This window comes from Heliangelus exortis, chromosome 6 (genome assembly GCF_036169615.1).
Source record: "Heliangelus exortis chromosome 6, bHelExo1.hap1, whole genome shotgun sequence".
NCBI classification, from domain to species: Eukaryota; Metazoa; Chordata; class Aves; order Apodiformes; family Trochilidae; genus Heliangelus; species Heliangelus exortis.
In genome coordinates this window covers 19,889,255-19,914,726 of record NC_092427.1, presented here as the reverse complement: position 1 = coordinate 19,914,726, position 25,472 = coordinate 19,889,255, and the positions used below count along the sequence as shown (strand labels likewise).

General features: G+C 48.2%; 2 protein-coding genes across 2 annotated transcripts in view; both read left to right on the top strand.

The window, feature by feature from the left end:
• The first annotated feature begins 50 nt into the window (after nt 1–50).
• RAMP1 (receptor activity modifying protein 1) lies at nt 51–23,895 on the top strand. The gene is made up of 3 exons (XM_071747063.1): nt 51–254; nt 14,552–14,690; nt 23,428–23,895. The coding sequence occupies exons 1-3, from the start codon at nt 215–217 to the stop codon at nt 23,681–23,683; spliced, it is 435 nt and encodes a 144-aa protein (XP_071603164.1). The 5' UTR covers nt 51–214; the 3' UTR covers nt 23,684–23,895.
• Nucleotides 17,547–25,472, top strand: part of CMKLR2 (chemerin chemokine-like receptor 2) — a 116,040-nt gene continuing 108,114 nt past the window's right edge. Inside the window, exon 1 of the mRNA XM_071747055.1 lies at nt 17,547–17,748. The gene's annotated coding sequence lies outside the window, so the exon portion shown is untranslated. The remainder of the gene's footprint in view (nt 17,749–25,472) is intronic.

Below are 25,472 nucleotides of genomic sequence, written 5' to 3'. Positions count from 1 at the left end.
GTCCCCTCCAGCACCGGGGCGGGGCGCAGCGGAGCCCGCGGGGGCCCGGGGTGCTGGGCTGGCCGGGTCCGTCCCTGTCGCAGGCCCTCCCCTTGCTCCCCCTGCCCCTCCTCTCCTGGGGAGCCGAGCGGAGGCGAGTTGAGGCTGGGGGAGAGTCCTGCTCCGCTCCGCGGGCCGCCGGCAGCCGCGCTGGAGGGCCGGCAGAGCAGTGAAGATGGCCCTGCTGCCGCGGCGAGTCCTCTGCTTTCTGCTGGGTGAGTGAGGGAGTGGGAGCGCGGAGCCCCGGGAGGGAATGGGGCAACACATCGGTGCCCTGGGCAGCCTTTGTGCGGGGCGGGGGCTGTAGGAGAGGCTCCAGAACGGTCCCGAGCAACCCGGCTGAGGGGCGATGGGTGCGGGAGAGGTTCCCCGAGCAGCCCGGCTGCGGTGTGATGTCTGCCGGAGGGGCTTCCGGACAGCCCCAGGCTGCCCGACCGGTAGAAATGGAAAGGAGAAATCATTCCAGAGTGCCGGGACATAATAAAATATTTAACTTGGCTTCTAGTCATGCCAGATAATTACTCCAGTGGACACAGCCTGTTTTGTGTGCTATTTCCTATTTGGTAGGTGAGGTTTATGGAAATACGGCCGCTCTGGAAGATGTCTTCTGCCACTTGTTTCAAAAGTAGAAATGAATTGCTGAGAGACTGCTTTTTGGAGTCTTTCTTTTCTTATCTTTGAGCCACAGGGAAAGGACAGAAGCGCTAGTTCAAGCAAGCATTTCTAAGCAGAGGTTGGATGTTCTGGGTTTTGCACGTGATGGACTCAAAATGGGGTTGGAAATGATTGCATTGCCTGATGCTTGTCACAGGGGACAGCCTGCCGTGGTCTCTGGTGTCCCCAGCATTTCAGATGCAACAGGTGGAGACTTGAGTGGTGCTTGCAACCTGTGCATCCACAGCAGCAAGTTCTTTTCATCAGAAAGTTGCATACTGGGGCTCTGTATAAATAGTGTGTTTATTTAAGCTTAAAAAGGAAATGGTGTACCCTAGTCCTAATCCTGATCTTCCATTAAATCCAAGTGCTCTATTAGGAAGCTTGGATTTCTCCTTTCCCTTTGTTTTCCCCTGCCAGTTTCCTCCTCCAAACACTGCTGAATAATGCATTGAGCTGCAATGGGTGTAATGATCTTATCTGTACCATGTAATTAACTATATGCTACTCTTTAGTGTTCGGTTCTTCACTGGAGGAGAGGGCCATCCCATTAGGCAGTAGGACATTCGGGGAAAGGCTCCCAGGTGCCTGTCTGAGGACGTGGCAGGAAACCTGTGTCCGAGACTGCTGCCAGTGAGCATTAACCTCTACTTAGTTAGGATTTCTCTGCTGTGCTTTCTCAGTCCCTTTCCCGACTCGTCCTTCTCTTGTTTTGGGCATTCTTTGATTTTTGAAAGTGAAAGAGATTAAAGAAAGTTGGTGATACTCCAGGCCGCTCTTTCCCATCTGCTGAAGGCTCAGTTGCAGCGAGACCTTTGCTTCTGTGCAAGCCACTTAACCGTGATAGATGACCGATAATTGTGGTGTTGAGTGGTGGATACATTTGTCTTTCGCTCCATCCTCCTGCGATTTTTATTTTTAAACCACGTTTTTCACTATTTTAAAACAAACAACAACAACAAAAACCTGTTTGTGTCTTTCTGCACACAGACTGCACTGAAATTGCTGGTGACAAGTGAGAGAACCCAGAAGTAAGAATGGAGTCAGAAATTTTGAGCTGATGCTTTTGAGGAAGCAGGTGTTTTAAAATGAAAATAAGTTGTTTTGTTTTTTAAAAAAGCAAAAGGTAAAAAGGGGAGACCTTAGCTATTCAGTATGCCAGGACCTTGCTCTAACCTTGAGCACTGAGGTGAGAGACAAACCTGGGGTGCTTCTGCTCAGCACCAGGTCTGAAGTGGGGAGCTTTGTCTCTGATCCTCTGGATGGTTCCAGTCACCATTGCAGTCCCTTTGAGTAGGCAGCAGATGAGGAAGATGGGTGTGAAACTGTGTGTGTGCTCTTTGCTGTGTTTACTGCTGGCTCCTGCTCCTGAGCCCTGCACTTGGGACATGTTCTCGGGGACATCTGCCTTTGTCACTGAAGAATCACAGAATGGGAGGGCTCAACCCCCTGCTAGAGCAGGAGCACCTAGAGTGCTGCACCTGCCCTTCCACATTGTTGACAGCTCTGTGAATGATGGATGTTGGGCGATGGTTTGTGAGGCTCTCCTCCACAGGGCTGTATTTCTGGAGACATTTATGCTTCTGTAGGCAGCTCGCCCTGAGCTCACAGACTGTCACTGAGTCTGGTCCTGCCCCTGCTCCTCACTGTGGTCTGTCACTGCAGCACACAGCAGGATGCAGAAGTGGCCTGAGGAGTCTGTTTTCTGTTTCAGAAGAAATAGATACCCTCTGAGATGCCTGGAGGGCAGCCAGAACAGAATAGGGGGAGTCAAGTTTGAGACTAATACTTCTTCTTTATGCCTCTGTTGATTTGGTAGTTTCTTTGTCAGGTCAATAGTGCAGCAAATTCTGCTGGTAACTGGGAACAATTTCCCTGCTTTGTGACCAGAACTTCTGCAGAACGTGGTGGTGGGAACTGAGTCCCTGGCCTAAAGCCATGAGAGCTGTACTGCCTGAGTGGAGACCTTTCCTTGACTGCTTCAAGCTGTGTTCCTCCAGATTTGCATGTAGTCCAGCCCATGAAAGGATGATGATGATGTCTCCCTGCAACTGTAGCACACCCCCCCCCCCCCAGCTGTACTGAAGGTGGGGTCCAGATCCTGTCAGGATCAGCTGGGCTTCCCTTCCATGCAAGGAAAGCCTTTCTCTTATAGCTCAAGCTTTAAGCAGCATTGCAGCCAACTGTGGAGTCCTTGAAAAGCAGTGATGATCAGGGTATTGACTGCCTAAAAATAACCCCAATCTCATGGAGCAGGCCTGAGATCCAGTTGTATCCCAAGGTAACCATTTCCACTGGCAGTGAAATTAAGCTTTTTCTGGTTTTTGGCTGCAGTTCTCTACAGAGGCTGCTTAGAGAGGATGGAATGAACCGTGCTCTTGCTCACTGGTACCAGGAGTGGTAATGATTAGCAGCACACTCTGCTCTGCAGCTTTATATCGGGCTGAGTCTCACAAGGAGACATCTTATTGCTGGTGATGATGGATGAAGCAGGATTATGGTTCGGGAGCCAGGTCAAGGTCATGCACTTAACAGCTGAATCCTGCTCTTGCTGCAAGAACCTGTGCAGATTTGCAGAGATGGGCCCACACCAAGGGCAATTCTTTGGCTCAGCTTGCTGGAGCAAAGTGATGGGATGTGCTGGTAGCATCTGTGTGCGTGCCCAGGGATGCTGGCTGGCATGAGAAGGGCTGGATGCCTCTTGGAAATGTGTTGGAGGGCAGCTGGAGATCCCATGGACACTGGTGTTCCCCATGCTGGTGCTGTCTTTCTGTTCCTTTGCCTGTTTCAGGCTGCACGCTGTGCTGTGTGCTGTGCTACTTTGATTTCTTTTGGGTTTAGATAGCTCTTATTGAAGGTGTTAAGAGGGAATTGCAAATAAAGCTAGTAAAACATTAATATCTTGTTGACTACCTACAGCTTCTGTATGTGCTGAACAGCATCGTGTTGCATACTCTACATGGTGCTCTCCTAAAAAACAAAACACTTATTAACACTACTTATGATCTCTCCTGGAAAATATGAAGTTACAAATGGCTTTATATAATCTGTTCAGCTGCTGGAAGCCTGGAGTCAGAAGAAAAGGTAGCAACATAAAACCTTTGGAGTTCCTCAGAGTGGCTTAAATTGCCTTAACTGCATGTATAAATATAATGACTTTGATCCTTGGACTTTGCTTCAAGATGCCTCAAAGGAATGAGGGAATAGTTGATAGGAGATATTTTGGGTGTTCCTGATGCTACCTGAGTGCCTGTGTTCCCTTTGACCTATAACCAATCCTTAAGCTGTTACACCCTGCACCTGGATACTGTCAGGCTGTAGTCAGCTGCCCACCTGAATTTCCTGGAGTATTTCTAAGGACTCAAAAATAACAAGCATAAAAAAAGATTTATGCTAAAGGTAACAAGGAAGGGAAACCTCTGCCTGGCAGTGAGTGCAGCTTTAAGAGTCAGGCAGCTGCATTGCTACTGCAAAATTTTGCGGTTCATTAGGATTATTTTTGTCTTCCTTCCCCTTAAAGCATGGCCAGCGTGTGTGTTACGTAAGCTTGAGCTTCTCTTTTAGAAAAAATGTGCTTCAAAGTGCTTTAAAGACTAATTGAGGGCTCCCATGTCTCTGGGAAAATTCTCCTAAATATTTAGAGGATTGTTTGTTTTATAAATCCCTAACAATAAAGCATGCTACTCCTTTCAGAGCATCTTTGAGATTGAAAGGACTCAAGCCTTCCCATACATTAAAAGAAAAGCATGAGACTAATGAAAAAGAAATTATTGCACCATTTAATTTCACATACTTCTCCCATAAGTGCCAGTTCTATTCCTATAGAAATTGGTGGCATGTGGGTTTGGTTGGCTGGATGAAGGCTGTTTTATTTGGTCAGGAGGTCACTTAGCTTTGAGAAATTAAATTGCATTTAATAACTCTGAAGTGCTGTTGAATTAAACAGCCATTAAGTACTGACACTATCATCTTGTATTTGCAAAGACCCTGGAGGTTGCAGGGCAATGAAAATATAAATGCCATGGCCTGAAATTATATTTGAGACCTCATAATCACTAAAAATGAGGTTGGCATCCTTAATGTTTGCAAAGGGCTGGAAATCCATATGGGATCATTACAGAGTTGAGGGCGGTCTTCAAAACCTGCAGGTGGAAATCCAGAGTTCCTGCTCTGCACTAGCAAGTTCCTTCTGCCTCCATCACTGGCTGGAAAGTCTGCTGGACACCTTTGATGGTGGTTTTGGCCCTGGAACAATGGTTGTCATCATGGCCCTTGCCAGCACCTACACCACACTGAGTGGGGACTGAAAACACCATGGGGCAGCACTGGATTCAGGAGAGAGAGAGGAGCATTAAAACTGCTTATACAGGTATACAGCCATTCCAGCTTGGTCAAGGAGCTGTTACTGTCTAAAAATTCTCTAAAAGAAAACCATGGTGAGTGTTTGCTGAGCAAATTCCTGCTGTGCATAGGTTAGTGCCAGGGAATCCTGAGCCTGGGGTGCCATTGCTTTGCCACGCTGCTGCTGTGGATGCTGCTGACAAACACTCTGCTTTTAATCAGCAAATGAATAATGAACGTGTGTAATGGTTTCAGTCCCTTGTCTCTGTACTTCCACAGCTTGAGCTGTTCAGGATTTAAAACCACAGCCCTGCACCCTGAGGAAGCATTCCAGCAGGGCTCTGCACCAGGGAATGGGCAGCAGACTGGGTGAAAACTGGCAGTATTGGATTTCAGCCAAGGGTGGGGTGTAATTCCTTTGGGCTTCCTTATATTCTTTAGGTAACATTTGTTGGGAAAAAATGGATCTGCTCTGGGTGGGTGAGTTGCAGAGAATTGCTAGCTCTGCCCATTTCTTATCTGCAAGGAAAGAAAAACTGCATATGGAAACATCTATAAAAAGGAAAATAAATTGTGCTGCTCACATGGCTCAGCAACAGATTTCAGTCTGAAGACTGTTAAAAGTATTGAGTCAAGCTGCTCTTGCTTGCTGCCTGTGATGAACACACCAACAAGAGTGTGGCTATTTATTTTGATTTTCTCCCCAATTAATTTTTATATTTATGTACTATGTGGTGTTTCTTTATAGGCAGCCTGTTTAAGTGAGTAATATTTCCCCAGGAACCAAATTTATAATCTGAACCATTCAGTAAAATGGTTTGTAGTCCCACAGACCAGAATAATCTGTGTTCAAGACACACAAACCCTTTAAAACCTGAACCAATGATTGAAGTGTGTTGTTCCCAAACTGATGCTAGGCCCTTTTAACCTTTGTGTTAGTTTCCATGTCCTCATTATAGCCTCTACCAACAGAAATAGCTGAAAGAAAAAAATAGTGCAGGGGCGGCAGTAAAAGAGTGTGTCTGCCTTTAGCACATGCCTCAGGTCTCCAGGGTGGTGGCCACTCATTTCTCTCTGCCTTTCTGCAGCAAGACCAGCCCAGCTTTGAGACCCAGCTGGCATCTGGCCTCTTTTGGCATCCCATGCTTTGTTGATGTTTTAAAAATAACTCTCAAGCATGGACCTAACGCTGTGTTGGGATGATGATGCTGGAAACTCTGGGCCTCCCCTGCAAGGCAGGGGAGAAGAACCTGGTTCCTGGGGGTGGCATCCCCTGGAAGGTGCTGCCAGCTGCACAGGCTGTTTGCAAAATGTGGGCATGCAGAATTAAATGGGGAGCCCTGGTTCCACTCAGCTGGGTCAGCCAGTGAGTATTTGATGGTGGTAATGGCCAGACCTGGCTTGAACTAGGGACAGGGGACACCAGTGAAGTCAGGGCTGTACCATTCCACACCTCCAGTGTCTGTCTAAAACCTGTGGTTTTCCTCTATTAATTTAATCATGGTGAATTATTTTTTTTAAAGATCCTGCTGTTCATTAAGGATGTAATTATCTTTGTAACTAGCTGCTCATGGCATATTTTTCCCTCTTCCAATTTGCAGTTGGCCAGCAGCTAATTTTAAGCATGCCTGGGTTTTGAGTCACCTTCTATTTCCTCCCTTCTCAGCTGGTTTTGATTTAATTTACTTAGCAAATGAATATTTTTGGGGAAAGAAAAGTATTTGTCATTCTGTCCTCTGCAGAGTCAAATCAAGGGACTTGTAAGATAAATCACATTCCTAGAAATGTGCTTGGCAGCCACTGGTGGGTAACAAGGACATACAATACCTTGTGGTGATGCCTCTTCTGAACTGAGCAAAGGACAGGCACTGGACTAGGCTCTTGCCTCTTTCAACAGCCTGTTTCTCAGAGTATTTAATAGTTGGTATTGTTTAACAGCAATACTGTTGGCAAAATTGAATCCACTGTGACCCGGGTAAGCAGGATTGCCATGCACTGGGCCATGTGTTGCAAAGTACCAGTGTTTATTTTGCATTTTAATTTTAATAAAACACTCTGCATCTTACAGGAGCCATTACATGGCAACCTGTATTAGAATGATGTTAAATCATCCTTCACTTGAGGAGGGCTCAGCTGTTATGATGTAGGTGCAGGAAAGATGCTTTCTGAAGTGCCCCATGGTATATTGAACTTGGAAGAGGAATAACATACAGCAGCAGTATCTGTGCTACCTGTGCCCTTCCTGAGCATGGCAGGGATCCAGCAGAGAGGCTGGGGAAACAAATTTCTGTGGTCTTGTTAAGGCAGTCACTTGGTAGTTTTGTGAGTTGCTGTATCTTGCAGTAATTTAATGCTTTGGAAGCCTTACACCATCCCAAAACACTTCCATATTTCTTCAGTCCCTCAAATCCTCAGAAAATTAATCACTTTTGTATTTAGGAGGACTGGACTTGTTGTTTCCACACAGATTTATTAATGTAATGTAGAAGGGGCTTCATTCGGTGGGGCCCAGCTCCTGGTGTGGTAATTCCTCTTCATTTGATTACATAAAGAAAAACAAATAGAGAACTTTTTTTTCCCAGCCAGCACTAATGAGATATTCTGCATACAGCTAAACATTATGAAACCCACAAGGACATCCAAGGTTTTAATTCTGGATTCTTGTTGTGCCTGTGAAGGAATGTAGTGACCTATCTTGGGTCTGATACCACTGAGTACTGGTACCACCGAGCTGGTACTTTGATTTGTTGCCACTTAGTGTTTGCTGGGATGGGGGTGTTTGAGATTTTGCTGTCTTTTTCTGGCTATCCCAAGCATGACAACAGCTTAAAAATGAACTGCCAGTGAATTCTTTGTTGAAGGTGAAATCCCTGTTACTATGTGGTCCCTTTGGTAGGCAGCAAGAACCAGGAGGCATTGCACTGGGAAGAGATGAGCAGAAAGGACTCCCGGCACATGTGCTGGGCAGCTGTGTTTAGCTGCCACTCACAGAGCAGCCCTAGTTAGAGACCTAATTAGCTGATGGAGCTGATTACTGGTCACAGTGAAGCATATTGCAGCCCTGCTCTTTGGGCTGCAGAGCCAGGATGGGTTGGCAGGTCTGGGAGCAGGGACCAGAGCTGCTCCACTCATCTCTTGTCACGGCCAGGGCAAAGCAACTGCAGGTTGGAAGAGGTGCCTGACATTGCTTGGGAGCAATCACAGACTGTGTGTTTATAGAACAAACACTGGAGTACCAAAAAAATAGGTAGGGATGCAGTCCTGAGCAGAAACAGTAGCACTTCAGTGCCCTCTTTGGAGGTATGAGGAGGGGAGCAGGAAATGCAGCATTTGGGCTGACTTTGGTGCCAAGAGCCACGTCCGCCCGTGTTCAGCTGAGCAGAAGCTGACACTTAATTTGTGATCTGCTTGTTTCCGTTTGACCTTCTCCTGTTACTGCCTTTTACCATAAATAACTCTTCATGCTCAGTGATGTTTATCCCCTAAAGAGTTTCTGGAACATCATCACAGAATCACAGAATTCTCAGGGTTGGAAGGGACCTTAAAGATGGTCCCATGGGCAGGGCATCCCGCACTAGATCAGGTTGCTCAGAGCCTTGTCCAGCATGGCCTTAAAAACTTCCAGGGATGGGGCTTCTACCACCTCTCTGGGCAACCTGTGCCACTGTCTCACCACCCTCATGGTGAAGAACTTCTTCCTAACATCTACGTTTAAATCTCCCTTCCTTTAGTTTGAATCCATTGCCCCGTGTCCTATCACTACCTGATAGCCTAAAAAAGTCCCTCACCAGCTTTCTTGTCGCCCTGCTCTCAACCTGGCTTTCGCAAGGCACAGCCCTTGTACTGGCTCTGCTCCTGTGCTCTTCCAGGCCACATCTCTCCAGAAATGGGACTTCTGGAGAAGTGGTGCTCCTCTAGAAACGGCGGTGAGACAGTGCTGGCAGGACTGCTGGCAGACCCACCACATGTTATGCTTTGTTCCTGGAGATGTGGAAGCCTTTTGGTGAGCAGCTGCTTCCCAGACTTTCCGCATGACCAGGTCCCTAGCAGGGGACTGTCCCCAGCTTGGCTGAGCAGGGAGTGACGCTGCCAGTTCTGCATTCAGGTGTCAGTGTCTTCCTAGACAAAAAAGTTAAAACACTGCTCCTTGCCATTGCACACACCCCTAGCACAGCACTTGTGTGTAGTTGGCACAGCACTCTCATTTGCACAAGCAAAACCAAAACCACATACACACTTTTAGGAGAGGGATTATCTGATTTCCTGAAATGGAGTTTTCCTACCCCCGTCTCTTTCCATTTAACATTTTTCTCTGCCATGAGATTTCTGCCCACCCTTCCTGCCCTCACAGCCTTCTCTGTCATCCAGGTTTCCCAAGCCCTTGAGTCCTTCGAAAGGCTTCATAGCAGTGAAGCTGTCAGACAGGTAAAGCAGGAGGTGAGTCCTCCATCTGCAGACCTTGCTGAGGAGCTCCAGCTGTGCTTTATGGCCATGTCTCTGCTGGGTTCTGTTCGAGTAGAAACCAGAGATAGTTTCTTTCTGCTGCTCCATCTGCACACCCCGGGGCAGGGAGGAGGGGAACAGGCTCCTTTTCCAAAGTAAGATTTGTTGCCATTTAGTGTTTGCTGGGATGGGATTTTGCTGTCTTTTTCTAGTTATCCCAAGCATGACAAAGGGGCACAAAATAAATGGCCTAAAAATAACTGCCAGTGAATAATTTGAAGGTGAAATCCCTGTTATTATGTGGTCGCTTTGGTAGGGAGCAAGAAGCAGGACACCACAAGGGGATATCACTTGTTTTTGTCCCCAGGACAAGTGGCCTGGCAGGGGTGGCTGTGAGTCTGCAGTGGTTGGTGGATGTTGTCCATGAGTGAGCAGGTTTAGGATTGGCCACAATGTTTGTCTCCTTCCCAGCGCTGTTCCCAGCTGACAGGTGCCCAGTCTGGCAGCGTGTGGCCCAGTTCTACCGCTGGGTTTCCTGGGTTTAGTTGCTGGGCTGTACCTGCCAGGGCAGGATGCATCCCACTGGGGTGGGATGAGGCTGCAGCAGGGCTCAGGGCACTCTCAGCAAATGGGCTCCAGATTTCCAGATCTTGTTGGGATTTGTTTTGCAAATGGGTCCAAGCCACTAGTCTTCTCCTCAATACAACTGTACAAACAAAAAAACCCAGACTTTTAATCTGGGGCTTGTTTAGAGGGTGGATCATTTCCCGGGGTGGGTAGCAACATCTGGTAGAAGCCCAGGAGAAGATACCAGGGTTTTTGTTCTTTAAGCCCAGAGCTTCGTTGGTGCTGAAGTACATGGTTTTTGTTTATTCCTAGCCCTGCTGTTAGTGTCATTTTGCAATTATCTGCAATTTGGGGGTTTAATGGGACCTATAAGCTTTTAGATTAATAGCTGTCTATTTTCTGCTCTTTGCTATGAAGATCTGAGTGGTTTCCACCAAAAATACACCTGCTGGTCCAGCTATAGCTTGGATGGTCTGGCACTACTCTGCAGATATAGTTAAATAGTTACCTTCTTCACCCAGCACCATTAAGGAGTGCTGTGGACTTGAGGGGGTCAAGTTGCCCCATTTGCTGAACTTTAGTGAGCTACAGCTGTGCTGGGTGGTTCTGATACTCCCTCCAACAGCGCTCAGTGGGTCCCACCGAAGGGGTTCACAAATGAGGCTCTCTCATTCCTATCCTAGATAAGAGCCTTCAGTAAATGCTTTCTTCTTGCATGAGACTGCAAATGGTGGGCACAGTCTGGGTTATGGGCAGGGAGCTTTCACCTGCAGGAGCCATGTGGCTGATGGCTCGGGGCTGCTTGGCTGCATCTCCCCAAAAATGAGATTGCTTTGCTTGGACAAACTCTCCATGTATTCCCAGCACACATCTGCCATGGTCAGAGGGCCAGGGTGGTGAGGCTTGCAAAAAGTGGCAAGCACACTCTGTTTTGTTGCCTGGGAACTGGGTCTGTCAACACTGGGATCACTCTGGCTCACTATGCCAAATGCCCATCTTCTCAGGTGCTATGGTCCTCCCTTCTGCCACCTCCCCTGGTGTCACTGCATGTCTCAGCAAGACCAGCCCAAGAGTTCCCATAAAACTGGGGATAAAGTGTCCAGTGACCACAGAACCACGCAGAGATGGAGATATGAAATGCTAAACCTCTCTTGCAGAGAAATGTCAGGGGCTTTCTGCTAGTCAGGCATCACCATGGCACATGTGCAGGATCTGCTGTGCTGGCAGAAGGAGGGGGAGGTCACGTCTACCAAGTTGTTTCGTGGAGGTGTGAGCCCAGAGCTTGTGGCTGAAACCACAGCCCTGAGTGCAACTGAAGGAAGTTCAGTTATTTTCCTGAAATTTTTATAACAGTTCAGAGCCAGCACTCATTTTCTACTGAAATACAAATGACTTGTTTTTTTAAAGCTAACCCTCAATAAGCTGAATGATGGTAGGTGTTTGGTGGGATGCACCAGGACATCAGTCCCAGGGTAATCAAAAGGATCTGGGTTGCCTGAAAAAGCCTTCCCTCCATAATTTCCTCACCAGGGCTCTCCAGATATTCCCTGTGAGGAGACAAATTAAGGATCCTTCAAGTTACATCTTTGAAGAAGCAATCAGTGCTGCTGTCATCAGGGGACGGTGTCCAGCAACAGTTCCATGGGTTCTTGTGCTGGGATGGAACCAGCCTTGGATGGTGCCTCCTTCCAGCAGAAAATACCTTTGCATGCAGCAGGCAGTGCACATGTGCTTCAGGGATGAGTTTTGGATGTATGGATGCACTGGCTGGGGCGACATGGGAACATGGAAATAACCCCTTGCTTCATGTCTAGGTGGCACCTAAGGGCTGAGGAGGACTTTGGCTCTGATGGGATGCTCCCAGGGGACCACGGTATTCCCTGTGCAGCTCCCTGCAGCTGACTTACACCAACTCCATCAGCAGGGCTTCTGCAGTGAGAGCCAGGACATACAAAACTCCCTCCCTTCTTTTACCTACCCCTGTTGTTACAAACCCTGAGCCTGTCCCAGCCTGACATATCAATAAACGTGGGTTTGGGGGAAATCTGGGAAGCAGCAGGGAAATACCCGTGAGTTTAAGTGGGGACTGTGTAGAAATGTGGCAGGAGCTTCTCCTGGCTTTGACCTTAAAATGTGCAGTTAAACTACAGCAAATTCCCACTGGCCAGAAGAGCTTTTTAGCCTCACCGTGCCCAGCTCTGTCCTCGCATCATTTCCACAATGGACTCTGCTGAGCCTTACTCCTCCTGGATGCTCTTCACCATGTTAGAATTTGAATGTCCTGCAGTGCCTCAGTCACCAGCTGACTGGTCTGGTTTCCTCAATCCCCTGGGAAAAAGGATTTGCATACAGACCCTATGGGTAGCTCTGAGAGATGTGGTGAGGAAGATGTCTTCTGTGTGCAGGGGTCTCTGTAGGACTCTGGTGGGTTTCTGGGCAAAACCTTCACTGTTGGCACCTGCATCATTCCCCACTGCAGAAGGGAAGTGATTCTCAGCTGCTTTGTCCCATGGTTTATGTAATGTTTCTCCTCTCCCCTTCCATGGTGGAGCTTCCTGTTAAGGTTTTTTCCTCGAGGCCCATTCTGCAGGAGCAGCTGTGCCATTGCTAGGAAATCTGTGGGCATCTCTAAGGAGAGTTGTTTTTTTGGTACAAGGAATGGTTTGTCTCTAGGGTCATCTTTGGTAATTGGGATGCTTCTCTTCCTTCTCATGCTGTATCACTCTTGAATTTCTCAAACTGGCTTTTTCTTCCTGAGTTTCTCTCTGTATTCTGCATGTCTTGCTCCTTTCTGCCTGGCTCCATTTCCTCCTTTGCTTCCTGATCCCCCTGGCTGCTTGTCCAGATGATTTTTAGTCTGTTCACCTGTCCTACTCTCCTTTCTCCCCCTGTGCATTTATTTCCTGTTCCTCCCTCAGTGTGGTTGCCAGCACCATTTTCTTCAAGCTTCTTGTCCAGCCACATGATGGGTGTATTGTTTGTAGAGTGCTTGTTCTTTGCCACCCAGGGCATGGTCCCCCCTGTGGGGTAACCCCAAGGGCTGGCACCTCAACGTGCCATGGACTCTGGTGCTCACTCAGCTGGGTCCCTTGATTTCATCCAGATTTGAAGGGGCTGAAAAAGCTTCCCAGCCATCAATCATCCCTGAGCCTGCCTAGACTGAGATTTGCAGTCCAACTCTCACATCCACTTACTGCACCTTCCCTCCTCCCCCTCTTCCTCCTCCTCACTTGGCCCTTTGCTGCAGCATCCCAGCCCTTCCCATTTCAGAGCTAGGGCTGTCTCTGGCTGAGGTGGTGGTGTGCAGGGACTGCTGGATCATCCCTTGGATGATATCAGCAGAGGAGAGCTTTAAATTCTGATGTTGAGCCTTATTGCTGCAATCTGAGGGTTTAATGCTCCTTATGTCCCTTCCCTTGGCTTGATAATTCACCAAGCCAGGCCACAGCAGCTGTTGTGGTGGAAGCTTGGGAAAATTGCAGCCATCCAGAAACCACACACAAGGGTTGGAGGGGCCCTTGGCACCCAAATGGATCCCAAGTTCCCACCCATTGCCATAGGATGCTGCTGCTTCCATGCTTTGAGGATTTGAGGGATGGAGAAGGACTGCTGAAGAAGGGCATTCCTCCAGACAGGAGCCACTGGCAGTGTCCCATGGCTTTCACATGCAGACTGCTCAATAAGTAGCTAAATTTGTTAGAAAATAAGGTAAAAATAAAGCCTCTCTCCTTTGTGAGGAGCTGTTTACAACCAGCAAAATATAGAGCTGGTATGTGATGTCAGCCTGTGATACACTGCAGGAGCTGCAAAGACAACTCTGGGACCATGGGAAAGGTATTATTTATATCCAGCCTCAGTAAATCATTCCTCCAAAGGTTCTTTTTTCCTTACAGCCTACTCCTCTGTAGTATTTTCCTTCCTCTTTGTGCCCAGAGGGGAGTTAAATCAGCACCCTACAGCTAAGGATGGATTCCACTGTGCCTATCCCTGCACCTCATCCGAAATAGGTGTTTGCTCCCACGTTTGGCACCATGTGGATGATTTTTAAAGGAAAGGGTCTTTGCCCAGCCACAGGGACCTGTCTGGGAGCTGTGGGGCTGCAGCTCCACCCCCAGCCCTTACTTGTTTTGTAAATCAAAAAACTGGGAATGTACAATCCAAAGATGTGTGAAGTGATCAGCAGAGAATAAATCTGCATCCTTAGTGATTTCTGACTGACCTGGCATATTTTGAATAATGGATTTATCTCACATCAGGCAGTTGAGAGGGTATTGGAGGGTGATGCTGTGGGGGCAGAGGGATGTGAAGAGGGAAATGAAAACCTGAGGAGGAGGTTTAGAGGCAGCTGGTGGAGAGTAGAGTTGCTTTTCTGTTGATGTTTGCTTTGGCACCTATTGGCACCTTTGCTTTTTTCACCTTTGGGGTTTCACCTTGGGAGATCTGTCCCTGGCCCTGCCCCTCCTGTGCATGGCGGGCCCCTAATGCTTGCTCCTCACCTGTCTTCCAGCCCATCATTTCATCACAGCCACAGCGTGCCAGGAGGCTGAGTACAGCTGGATGATCCAGCACTACTGCCTGAAGCAGTTCCAGCTCACCATGGAGGGCATTGGACAGAGGCTCTGGTGCGACTGGGATGAGACCGTGGGGTAAGTGAGGTCCCTCTGCTCCCCCCTCCCTTTCCAGCATTTGAGTACCTCCTGTACTCATCTTTTTGGGGGTGTAAGGAGGTCAGTGGTGGGTTTTCTTTCACGGGGGGTGAGGAAATGTGCCATTTCACTCCATTTTGCAAGTGCTGCTGATGCCGTGGTTCCCACCCTGCTGGGACCAGTTAAATGGGCGTCCCCACCCCAGTCACTTAGGGAAGGACCACGAGGTGGGCTCTGAGAGCAGTGGAAGTTGTCCACCCAGACTTCACTGAGGCTCTTGACACCATCTCCCCTGAGATCGTCCCAGGGAAGCTGGTGAAGTGTGGGCAGCAGGTAGAAGGAGATGATCCTTTCCTTCTGCTCAGCACTGATGGGCCACCCCAGAGTGCTGGGCTTAATTCCATAGGCTTACTGGAGAGAGTCCAGTAAAAGGCTATGAAGATGATGAAGGATCTGGAGCACCTTTCCTATGAGTAAGGGCTGAGAGAGCTTGGGCTGTCCAGCCTGGAGAAGAGAAGGGTCCAGAAGATCTTATTAAGGCATATAAATATGTGAGGGGAGGGTGCAGAGGATAGAGCCAGGCTTTTTTGCAGTGGTGTCCAGTGACAGGACAAGAAGCTATGGGCAAAAAAGCACAGGAGGCTCCCTCTGAACATGGGGAACTCACTGTGTCTGAGCACTGGCCCAGGTTGATCAAGGATGCTTTGGAGTCTTCATGCTTGGAGATACTCAAAAGCTGTCTGGACAGAGCCCTGGGCAACCAATTCTAGGTGGCCCAGCTTGAGCAGGGGGTTGGCAAGGTGATAGGGACTTCCAGAGGTGCCCTTCAACCTCAGTCATTCTATGATCACAAGGGTTTTAAAGGACCCAAACCTAAGCAGCATTTGGAAATTAGGATGATGGTCTTGTTCAGTTATGGACATGTGGAGAAACCACACACCCCAGTGGTAGAGCTTCAGCAGAAGAAGACTACTGTTAGTATGGGAGTAGATTGGGATCCCTGTCATGCCTCCCTGACCTGTTCTGGTGCTTACTTCTCAATGGACATATTTTCTAGATTTTTATTTCCCAGCACTCAGGTTTTCCAGGCAGTCCAAAATGCCCTAACCCAGCTTGAAAATGCCACAACCCACTGAGATGCTGTCCCACCAGATGTGCTGGCACACCCATTACTTCCAAAAGTTTCCTGTTGATTTATCTTAGCAGCCAGGGACAGTGGCTGGCATGGTATGGCCTGGCAGTCTTCTGCTGTGCCTCCTGTTTGTAATCAGTGTCAGGAAATTAATGGTGATTTATGACTGAGAAGCAGAGATGCAGTCTGTGTTCCTGGTGGAGAGCTCAGTGGCATCCTTGAGGGATTAATGGGGGGGATAAGGGACCCCACACTCAGGCAGCAGCTTCAGGGAGAAAGGGGTGTTCCATTTGGGGACAGGACTGCTCTATGAGTTTGGTTTGGCTTTTCCTTTTGGGTTCTTTTTATTGCAAACCACCTGAAGGATGCTTTCTTTGGATTAGCTCTTTGCTGTTTAAAATGAGCAGAGGTTAATTTTCTGGTACCACCACCATGCTGTAATTCACTCTCTTGGCCAGATGGTTGTGATTAAAGTTTGCAAAGACTGTTTGGGGTGTCCATGTGTTGGGGCCTGACAAGAGAAAATAAAAACTCATTCCCAAGTCTGAGCTGGCTTTCCACATTGTACAGGATTGTAGTGCCATGGCCTTTCTCTGGGAAAACAAAGCCTGTGACTCGACCTGAGCACTGAGGTTTCTTTTGGAAATGGTGATCAGATGTTGCTGTATGTCATCAGTAGTTTGAACAAAAATCAGGGTTTTTGTAAGATTTGGTTGATTTACTATTTCATGACCCTTTCTTCTGTGCCAAATTAAAATCTATATATGTGTGTGTGTAGGTAAACATATATGTATATCTTTTGATAAGGATATCTTGGATTTTCCTTCCCCTTTACTGGTGAAAAAATGAAGGGGAAGAAAAGAGTGGGAAGACTGTGGGAGGTTTTCTGTTTCTGAGAAACCTCATCTTGTCCTCAAACATGTCCAGAACTCCTGCTCTTGCTCTGGCCCCCAGCTGCCTTGGGGGTCTCTGTGGGACCTGTACCCCTCTGTCAGCATCTTTGAAGGCAGCATCCAGATGTAGTCCAGATGTAGTGAGTATCAGGGAAAGGGGATAACCACCTCTCTGGGTCTGTCAGCTGTGCTAGGGGTGAGCTCCCACCCCTGGGGCCATCCCAGAAGAGCTGTCCCCAACCTGGGCTGTCTCCATGCAGGGCCTGAGTTCAGTGTTATCTGCAGGCTTGATGAGATACAATCCATCTCTTCTTCCAGACTTTTGGTGAAGCCATTGCACAGGAAGTAGAGGTGTATTAAAGAACAACTTCTTTATTTCTGTTTTTCTTCTAGCTATCTTCTACTAAACTTGTTATCCTCGAGGCACTTGGAGGAAATGTCGATAAACTTGCAGTGTTTAATTTGATTGTGTGAGGCCATTTGCTCCCTGCAGACACAAGGCTTGGGTTATTTATGAGATGACATTCTTCTGATCCTCCTGTGCCCTCAGGACACTGGGAAAATCAGGTAGCAATAGGTCAGCTACTGCTGTAGATAAGCTGTTCTATGGGTGTGTGGGTTTTGGGTGGCCACTGTCATGGTTTAACACTGGCCCGGCAATTAAACCAAATAACAGATGCTCTGTATTAATCCCCCTCTCCTCCCTGATAAAGAAAGGAGAGAGAATAAGGGAGAGAGACTTACGGGCTGTAAACTAAACTACACAGCTTTAATGAAACAGTAATGATAAATCGGAAAAATTTCTAAATATACAGGAAAATTGATACCATGTTTCTCCCCCTTTCCCCCCAATAACTCTCACGTCACCACCGAGGCTGCAGGGCAGCCCTGGGAAAGTCCAGGCTGGACTCCTGGAGTCAGCAGCAGTTGGGAGCTGGAGGCAGGAACACACAGATATGGGCTGGCACGGATCAGGACCACAGGCAGACGAACGGATGGAATCCTCCCAGGATGCTGAAGCAAACAGGAAAAGGTGAAGAAGGGGAAGCAGGAAGGGCAGGAAGGGGTTTGACCCTTGTGATCCCTCAAATTTATACTGAGTATGACGTGTATGGGATGGAATACTCTGTTTGGTCAATTCTGGCATCTATCTTGTCCGTTCCTCCCCAAAGGAGGGCTGCAGGTGGGACCTCTTTATCCTCCTGGAGGGTAAAATGTTCCTCAGAACTGAGCAGTGTCCTTGGCTCTGCACACCAGTCTCTAGCAGTAACTATAAACATGGAGTGTTATCAGTCCTAGAAGCAGACACTGTCTGAGAAACTTGCTGTTAATTTCAGCAAGTGCAACTACTTACAAGAGACTTAGCTGAAAGCAAAAGTACAAGACAGAAAGTCACCTTTATCCTCGCCCAAACCAGGACAGCCCTCTTGCTCCAAACCCCACTGTTCCCTGGGCATGTGTGGGACTTGCTATCCCCTTTTAGGAGAAAAAGTGCTGCTAGGAGGTGTCCTACCAGGGCTGGGCAGGTGGTGGCATAGGCTGGCTGGGAGCCCCTCTGGCTTTAGGGGTAAGGCTTGATTTCTACCAGGTGTGAGACAAAGAGGTGAGACAAGGCTCTAAGCAGGTATTTATTTCCATTTCTGTCTTCCTCCAAATCAAGGAATTTTGATGCCTGAAACCTGCCCCAAACAAGAATGAGAAATATTTGAAGGTTTTACCTCTGACAGGCCCCCCACCATCAGCAGCATCAGGTTTGGAGCTGTGACTTCTTCTATGTGGCATTTAGTGAAGAAATGCCATGTTAGGCTCAGTTGAGAATAATACAATGGGAACATCTGGATAAATGAATTGTCTCAGCAGAGTTTGTAATTGCAGTTTATTGGCCCTGTTGAAAGGCTGCAGATTGTCCTCTCCTCTCACCCTCAGCAGTATTAAACAGGCTCTTGCATTACTGGTACCACTGCATTCAGATGTGCTGTGGAGAGGTGTCTGTGGACCAGGAGAGTATCCTGAGGTTAGTCTTGGGCTGTGTGAACAAGTACCAACTCTGAGAAAGCTTATCCAACACCACTGAGCTTTCTGGGCTTTCTTAGCCTCTGCTTATTTGGGGAAAGTCAGTGGGTTTTGGCCATGCACAGTTGTGTACCAGGGGGACCAAGCAGCTGTTGTTCAGTCTTGCAGCCTGTTCCGTAAAGCTGGAGCTGCATCGTGGTCTCCTCTGTCATGGTGGTGGCTGAGCTGCTTTGGCTGTGCATGACTTATTATCCCAGAGATCAGCTTGGCTGCTTTGATTTCAGATCCAGATTCCCCTGTGCAGTTTGGGGAGTAGCTGTGGTCTCTCTCAGAGCACCTGCTTTGGGGATGTGGAATGCTGCTGGCAGAGCTGGAGCTTTTGGAAGGGTCAGGCTGCTGGCCACTAACCTGCAAATGCATCAGCAGCAGCCAGTGACTTGTAGATGATTTTCCTGCACAGTTTTAGCTCTCCAGAGGGCCGTGGCCAGAGGAGGGCTTGGCGTGGCAGTTTGTGCAGTGTTGCTGCATCATTCCACAGTGAATAGGATGGGAGGATGCTGTAGTGCTGAGCGGTGCTGAAGCTGCAGGTGCTACTCCAACCAAGTGCCTTCATCCCAAATATATCCACCCCATGGCATGGCTAAAATCTCCAGGGAATGTTGTCCCATTGCTGTGGGCATCCTGCAAAGAAGGAGCTCACTGGGGTGGTTTCTGTCTATCTGGCAGCTGTAGCCAGGCCCAGACCTGACCATGCTGCCAGCTCTGGCATGGCTGGAAACTGCCCTGTGCCTGCCCCACCACGGGGCTGCTCTCACAGCAAAGAATGTGCTCAGGTCACTTATCCATTATCTTTATTGTTCAGTCTGGGGAAGAGGAGGCTCAGGGGAGGCCTCATCACTCTCTACAACTCCCTGAAAGGAGGTTGGAGCCAGGGGGGGGTCGGTCTCTTCTCCCAGGCAGGTATCAGTAAGACAAGAGGGCATGGGCTTAAGCTCTGCCAGGGGAGGTTTAGGTTGGATATTAGGAAAAAATCTTTACAGAGGGGGTGATCAGGCATTGGAATGGGCTGCCCAGGGCGGTGGTGGATTCTCTGTCCCTGGAGGTTTTTAAGAAGAGACTGGATGTGGCATTTGGTGCCATGGTCTGGTAACCACAGTGACAGTGGATCAAGGGTTGGACTTGATGATCTCAGAGGTCCTTTCCAACCCAGCTGATTCTGTGATTCTATGATCTTGTAGACAACACACTGATCCATTGTCTCATTATCTACATATTTACCTTTATGTTGCCAGGTCCCTTCTGGATACCCCTCTGCACCTTGCAGAGGAAGAAATCAATTCTTTATTTTAATTTACAAATCCAAAGGAAAGTCTTGTTATATATATATATATATATATATATATATATTTTTTTTTTTTTTTTTTTTTTTTTTTTTTTTTTCCTTCTGAAGCAAAGGATTTGGGGAGGAGAGGATAGCATCCTGATACTCATGGCAGAAGGGAGAGCTGGTGATCCTGTGAACCCTGCAGTGTGTTTGTAGTGTAACACCATCTGCACTGAGGGACTGGCAAGGAATAAATGGCAGATCAAGTTCCAGTCTTGAAATCCAAGCACTCCAAGCACTGTAAGACAGCACCTCAGGACTTGTGAAGCTGGCAGGGATGGACTTGGTCAGTGATTGTCAGCATGTGTCTATGGGTGGCCAAGGATATTTGTGAGATAAAGTGGAGAAATTAAAGCACTCAGATGCAGTTCATTGTTCAGCTTTGGTTTTTGTTGGCTATTCATAAAACCACGATGGTCAGATAGTGCTTTGTGTAAACCACAGAAAATTATCCCTGAAGATCATCCAGATCAGGTTTCCCTTGGCCAAGAGCTCAGCAGCCTCCACTGTCACTTCCCACACTTGTAGCTGTTGCTGAAAATGTTTTCTTTTCCCTCCAGGCCCCTCCAGCTCACTCCCTGCTGGCCTCTGCTGGTGCTTGGGCCTGGCAGGTGGCAGTGCCTGTGATGCCATCTGACTCCTGCTAGGGACACGTTCCCATCCAGAGCAGGGTGGCTATAAACAAAGACAGAGGACGTGGAAATACAAGGGACAAGAGACTTAGGGTGAATTAACCCACAGCTGTAAAGTGCATCAGGATGGGAGGACCATGCATGGCCAGAGAGCTGCAGCCCCATGGCTGCCTCCTGGCCCCTGTGCTGCCTGTGGGGCTGTGGCTGCTCAGCTCCTCTCCCCAGGTCCATCCACTCCCAGGCTGCTGTGCTCAAAGCCAGATCAGCTCTGAAATACAGATGCTGTCCAAGTGCAAAGTGTAATTACAATTTATCCTTGCATTTACTGACACTGTTTTGCTCTGGTTACTTGCACGTCTTCATGTATAGTGACAGGAGCAGCTACTTACCAGCACAGAAGTGCAGTCTGAGCTGGGAAAGACTAAGCCAGCAGCTGTGCTGCCCTTCAGTGTTAAAAATAGCTTTTATTCACTTCTCTGTTAACTCTTCCCCTCTGGTTCCTGAGGATGCTCCAGCTCCTGAGAGATCTCCTAAGGAATGAGGGTGAATAGGAGATGGTAATGTTCCACTGCAAGATGCTCAGCTGAAGCTGATTTTAGCATCTCCAGGTGCCCATGTTAATTAAATCATCAGACTCAATGCTGGATCCATTGGTCACCAGTGCAGGTGAGCTCAGCAGGGATCTCAAGACTGGAGGCAACCCAGGTGGCATTCACAGTACCAAGGGTCATGAATCAGTCAAGCAGCACAGGCAGAACCCTGAAGTTCAGAAAAGCAAACTTCCAGCTCTTCAAGGAGTTAGTCAAGAGAGCACCCTGGAAAACAGTGCTCAGAGACAAATCTGAAAGATCTCTCTGAAGATCTCTCAGAGCTGGCAGATCTTTAAGGACACTGTCCATAGAATACAAGAGATCTTGATCCCCAGGCATAAGAAATCTAGCAAGGAAGGGAAGAAAGCAGAATGGCTGAGCTGTGACCTGCTGGTCAAACTAAAAGGCAAGAGAAAACTGCACAGACAGCAGGGACAGGAATCTTGGGAAGAGATCCTGCCCAGTTGTGTAGGGATGAGGTCAGGAAGGCCAGGGCACAGTTGGAGCTGAACTTGGCAGGGGATGTGAAGAATAAAAAGAAGGAATTCTACAGATCCACCAGTGAAAGAAAGAAGGTTAAAGAAAACATACCCCCCCAGTGAGCAAGTCTGGTGAGCTGGTAACAACAGATGAGGAGAAAGCTGAGGTTCTCAAGAACTTTTTTTCCTCAGTCTTCACTGGCAACTTTTCTCTCAGCACCTCTCAAGTTAAAAAAAAAACACAGAATGTGGACCATTCCCAGTGTATGTGAAGATCAGGAACCTGAACATACAAAAGTCTATGGGACCTGATGAGATGCATCCCAGAATCCCAAAAGAGAGGCAGATGTAGTTGCCAAGCCACTCTCCATGATATTTAAGAAGTCATGGCAGTCAGGTGAAGTCCGTAGTGACTGGAAAAAAGGACACATAACACCCATTTTTAAAAAGGGTGGTAAGGACTCTGGGAACTACCAACCTGTCAGCCTCACCTCTGTGCCAGGGAAGATCATGGAGCAGATTCTCCCAGAAGGTCTGATAACGCCCATGGAGGACAGGAAGGTGATCCAAGACAGACAGCAAAATTGTAAGACAGAAAATTAGGTCTATCCTGGCCCAAACCAGGACATCAGTTCTGCTTCTCTAGGATTAGATGAGAGTAACTGACGTGAAAGGAGAAAATTAAATGTACGCTTTTTTTTTGATAGTAATTTTTTGAGCAGTTAGGATTTGAAACCACCCAGCACGGGGTGGCTGGCTGAACCAGCACAGGGGCTGTTCTCTCTCTGCAGTGCCAGTTCTTGGTCAGGGCTGCTCCTTGTTTTCAAAATACTTGGGGAAAAAAAAAAAAAACCACAAAAAAACCCACAAAAAGCCCCAGGAAAAAACCACAGGGACTTGCTGGGTGGCGAGAGGTGGGGGTGGGTCATGGTCCTGCAAACATGGAAAGCAGAGTACTGTGAGTGAGAGAGAGATGAGCTTTGGAAGCTTGCTGTTGGTTGAAAAAAGGGAATTGAAAACAAATAGAATTAATGGAAATCTGAAAGGAAGTTTGATTTAATTTATTTCTATTCCCTTTTGGCTGAACCTGCACAAGTTAAGCCATGGTGCCCTGAAGGCCAGCAGCAGGGTGAGCTGCTTCATGGCTCAGGACAGGTTTCCTAAAGATCTTTGCCTTAAGGTGCTAGAAGATTGCCTGTGGGGCTGATCAGTATTTCCTGATAGCCCTAGCCCAGCCCTGAAATCCCACAATAATTCACACAAAACCACACAAAAACTTGCTTCTAGTTATTTCTGTATTATTTCTGTTTTCATTTACTTCTCTAAGTGAAACCCTTTTATGCTCTTGGCTGTGGGTCAGCACTTAAAAGTGTGATCAAACTGGCAAGCCCCGAAGGGAATTTTTAAAAAGCAGATATTTAACTTTATACCTATCTACCTACACTCTCAGAAAAATACCTAAAAATTTCAAGTAACAACCTCGAAGAGCAAAACCGCATACCTCTGTACTTCTTAGTCCGTGGTGAGGGAGCTGGTGTGCTCGTGGCTGGGTGCTGGTTCCGAGCAGCATCAGTTCCTCTCGTTATTTCTCTCCGTGCCCCTTCTGTGTTGCAGCACCTACGGGGAGCTCACCAACTGCACGGCGCTGATCGCCGAGAGGCTCGACTGCTACTGGCCCAACCACCTGGTGGACGAGTTCTTCGTGGCCATCCACAAGCAATACTTCAGGAACTGCTCGCCCTCAGGCCGGGCCCTGCGTGACCCCCCCAGCGGGGTCCTCTGCCCCTTCATCTTCCTGCCCATCCTCATCACCCTGCTGATGACTGCACTGGTCGTGTGGAGGAGCAAACGCAGCGAGGGCATCATGTAGGGGCAGTGCTGCTGCTGGTGCAGGGGAGGGGTGGCAGGACCCTCCCTGGAACGTGCCCATTTTATTTTTTTTTTTTGGAAGCCCCTGGCAGAGGAGCATCGCCAGGGGTACTAAGCCCCAGAGGCAGAGAGGTCAATGCCACTGCTCCTCCCTCATCAGTGCCCTCTGGCAGTTCACCAGCAGTTTCCAAATAAATACGAGATTTAGGACTCGGTTGTTGGCTGATCTAGGATGCCCATGGCCATCTGGGGCTGCCTGGTAATGGGGTACCAGGGAGCAGGATTTGCCCTGGGCATTGGCACAGTCACTGCTCTGGCTCTGCTCAGGACTTCCCAGATGCTTCCTCCCCCCAGCGAAAAAAAAAAAAACAAAAAACCAAAAGAGTGTGGAGGCCCCACAGTACCAGAGATGCTGGCAGGCAGTCACTGCAAGGCTGGTGTGTTTGGGCACAAATCTGGACATGAAACCACCACAACTTTCTCTTCCTGGCTTTTTTTCTCCCCTCCCCCCCCCCACCAGGAAAGGTATCTTCTACCCCAGCACGAGGACAAAGCCTGGGAAATGGGGAGCAGTGGATGAAGGTTGGCAGCAAAAGCTGATGGCACTGGTGGTGGACGTGGCAGTGCCCTGGGGCTCACAAGCAACAGGAATAAGGTGCTTTTCCTACCTAAATAAATATAAAAATAAACCAGGTGCTTGTCTCAGGTGTGGATCCTCAGCGTTTGCCCCCTCCATGAAGGCTGGGGTCTGCATGGACCGAGTCCCATCCCACCCTCCCTCCCCCCCACCCTCAGACACCCCCATTTCTGCCCTTTCTGGACTCTGTGGTCCCAGGAACCCCCCCACACACACACAATAGTCCCAGGGGTGGGCTGGGAGGGCTGACTGAGCAATGTCTGCCCCACCAAAGCAGTGGGAGCCCTGAGGGTCCCTGGGTAGGGGTGGGCAGGTCAGGGATCCTCCCTTTCACCAGAGTCTGAGAGTGGGATTGGTTCCCTCCGTGGGGAACACTCAGCCACCTGCCCAGCCCACCTGAGTCCTGCCCAGTCCTGGCTCCTGTTGCTCTTCCACAACACTGCAGCACTTTTCTCCTTTGCCATTTGATATTTGGGGCCTTCTTTTCAGGAACAGTTGAATAACTAATAAAAAGCAAATAAATAAAAATCAGCCCTGTGAGAACCCAGGGCTCCAGAGACTGGTTCCCTACAGCCAGGAAGAGCTGAAGAGGCTTTCTGGAAGTTGGGTTCCTGCCTAGGATAAAAATGTCTGAACAAAAAACCCAGGAAAAAAGCAGCAGGTTGTTCCTAAGGCTGCATGGGAGTTATCAAAGCCACAAGCACTGTTTGCTTATGTGCCTCCATCACTGCCCCTCCAGAAGGGAAGGGGACAGTGAGACAGTGAGTGGCCTTCTGCCACTGCAGGGGTCCATGGGGTTGCAGATGGCAGTGAGCTCCCTGTCAGATTCTGGCTGTCTGTAACCCCCAGAGGGCCCTGGCTTAGGGCTTTGATGATCAGTGGAAACTGAGGGTGGCTGACAGAATATGGATTACCTGCATCTATACAATTATACATAAATATATAAATATACACATTTTAAAAATATATACATATATATATATATACACACACAAAAACTGGACATACTTTCCAAGCTTTCTTTTTTCCTTGCTTTCCCTGACATTACTATTTTGGCAGCAGAGATGTCTCAACTCAAGCAGTTGCCTGCTTAAAATAATAATAATATGCTGATCTATGTTTCATTTTAAATAGACACAGTGGCAACACTATC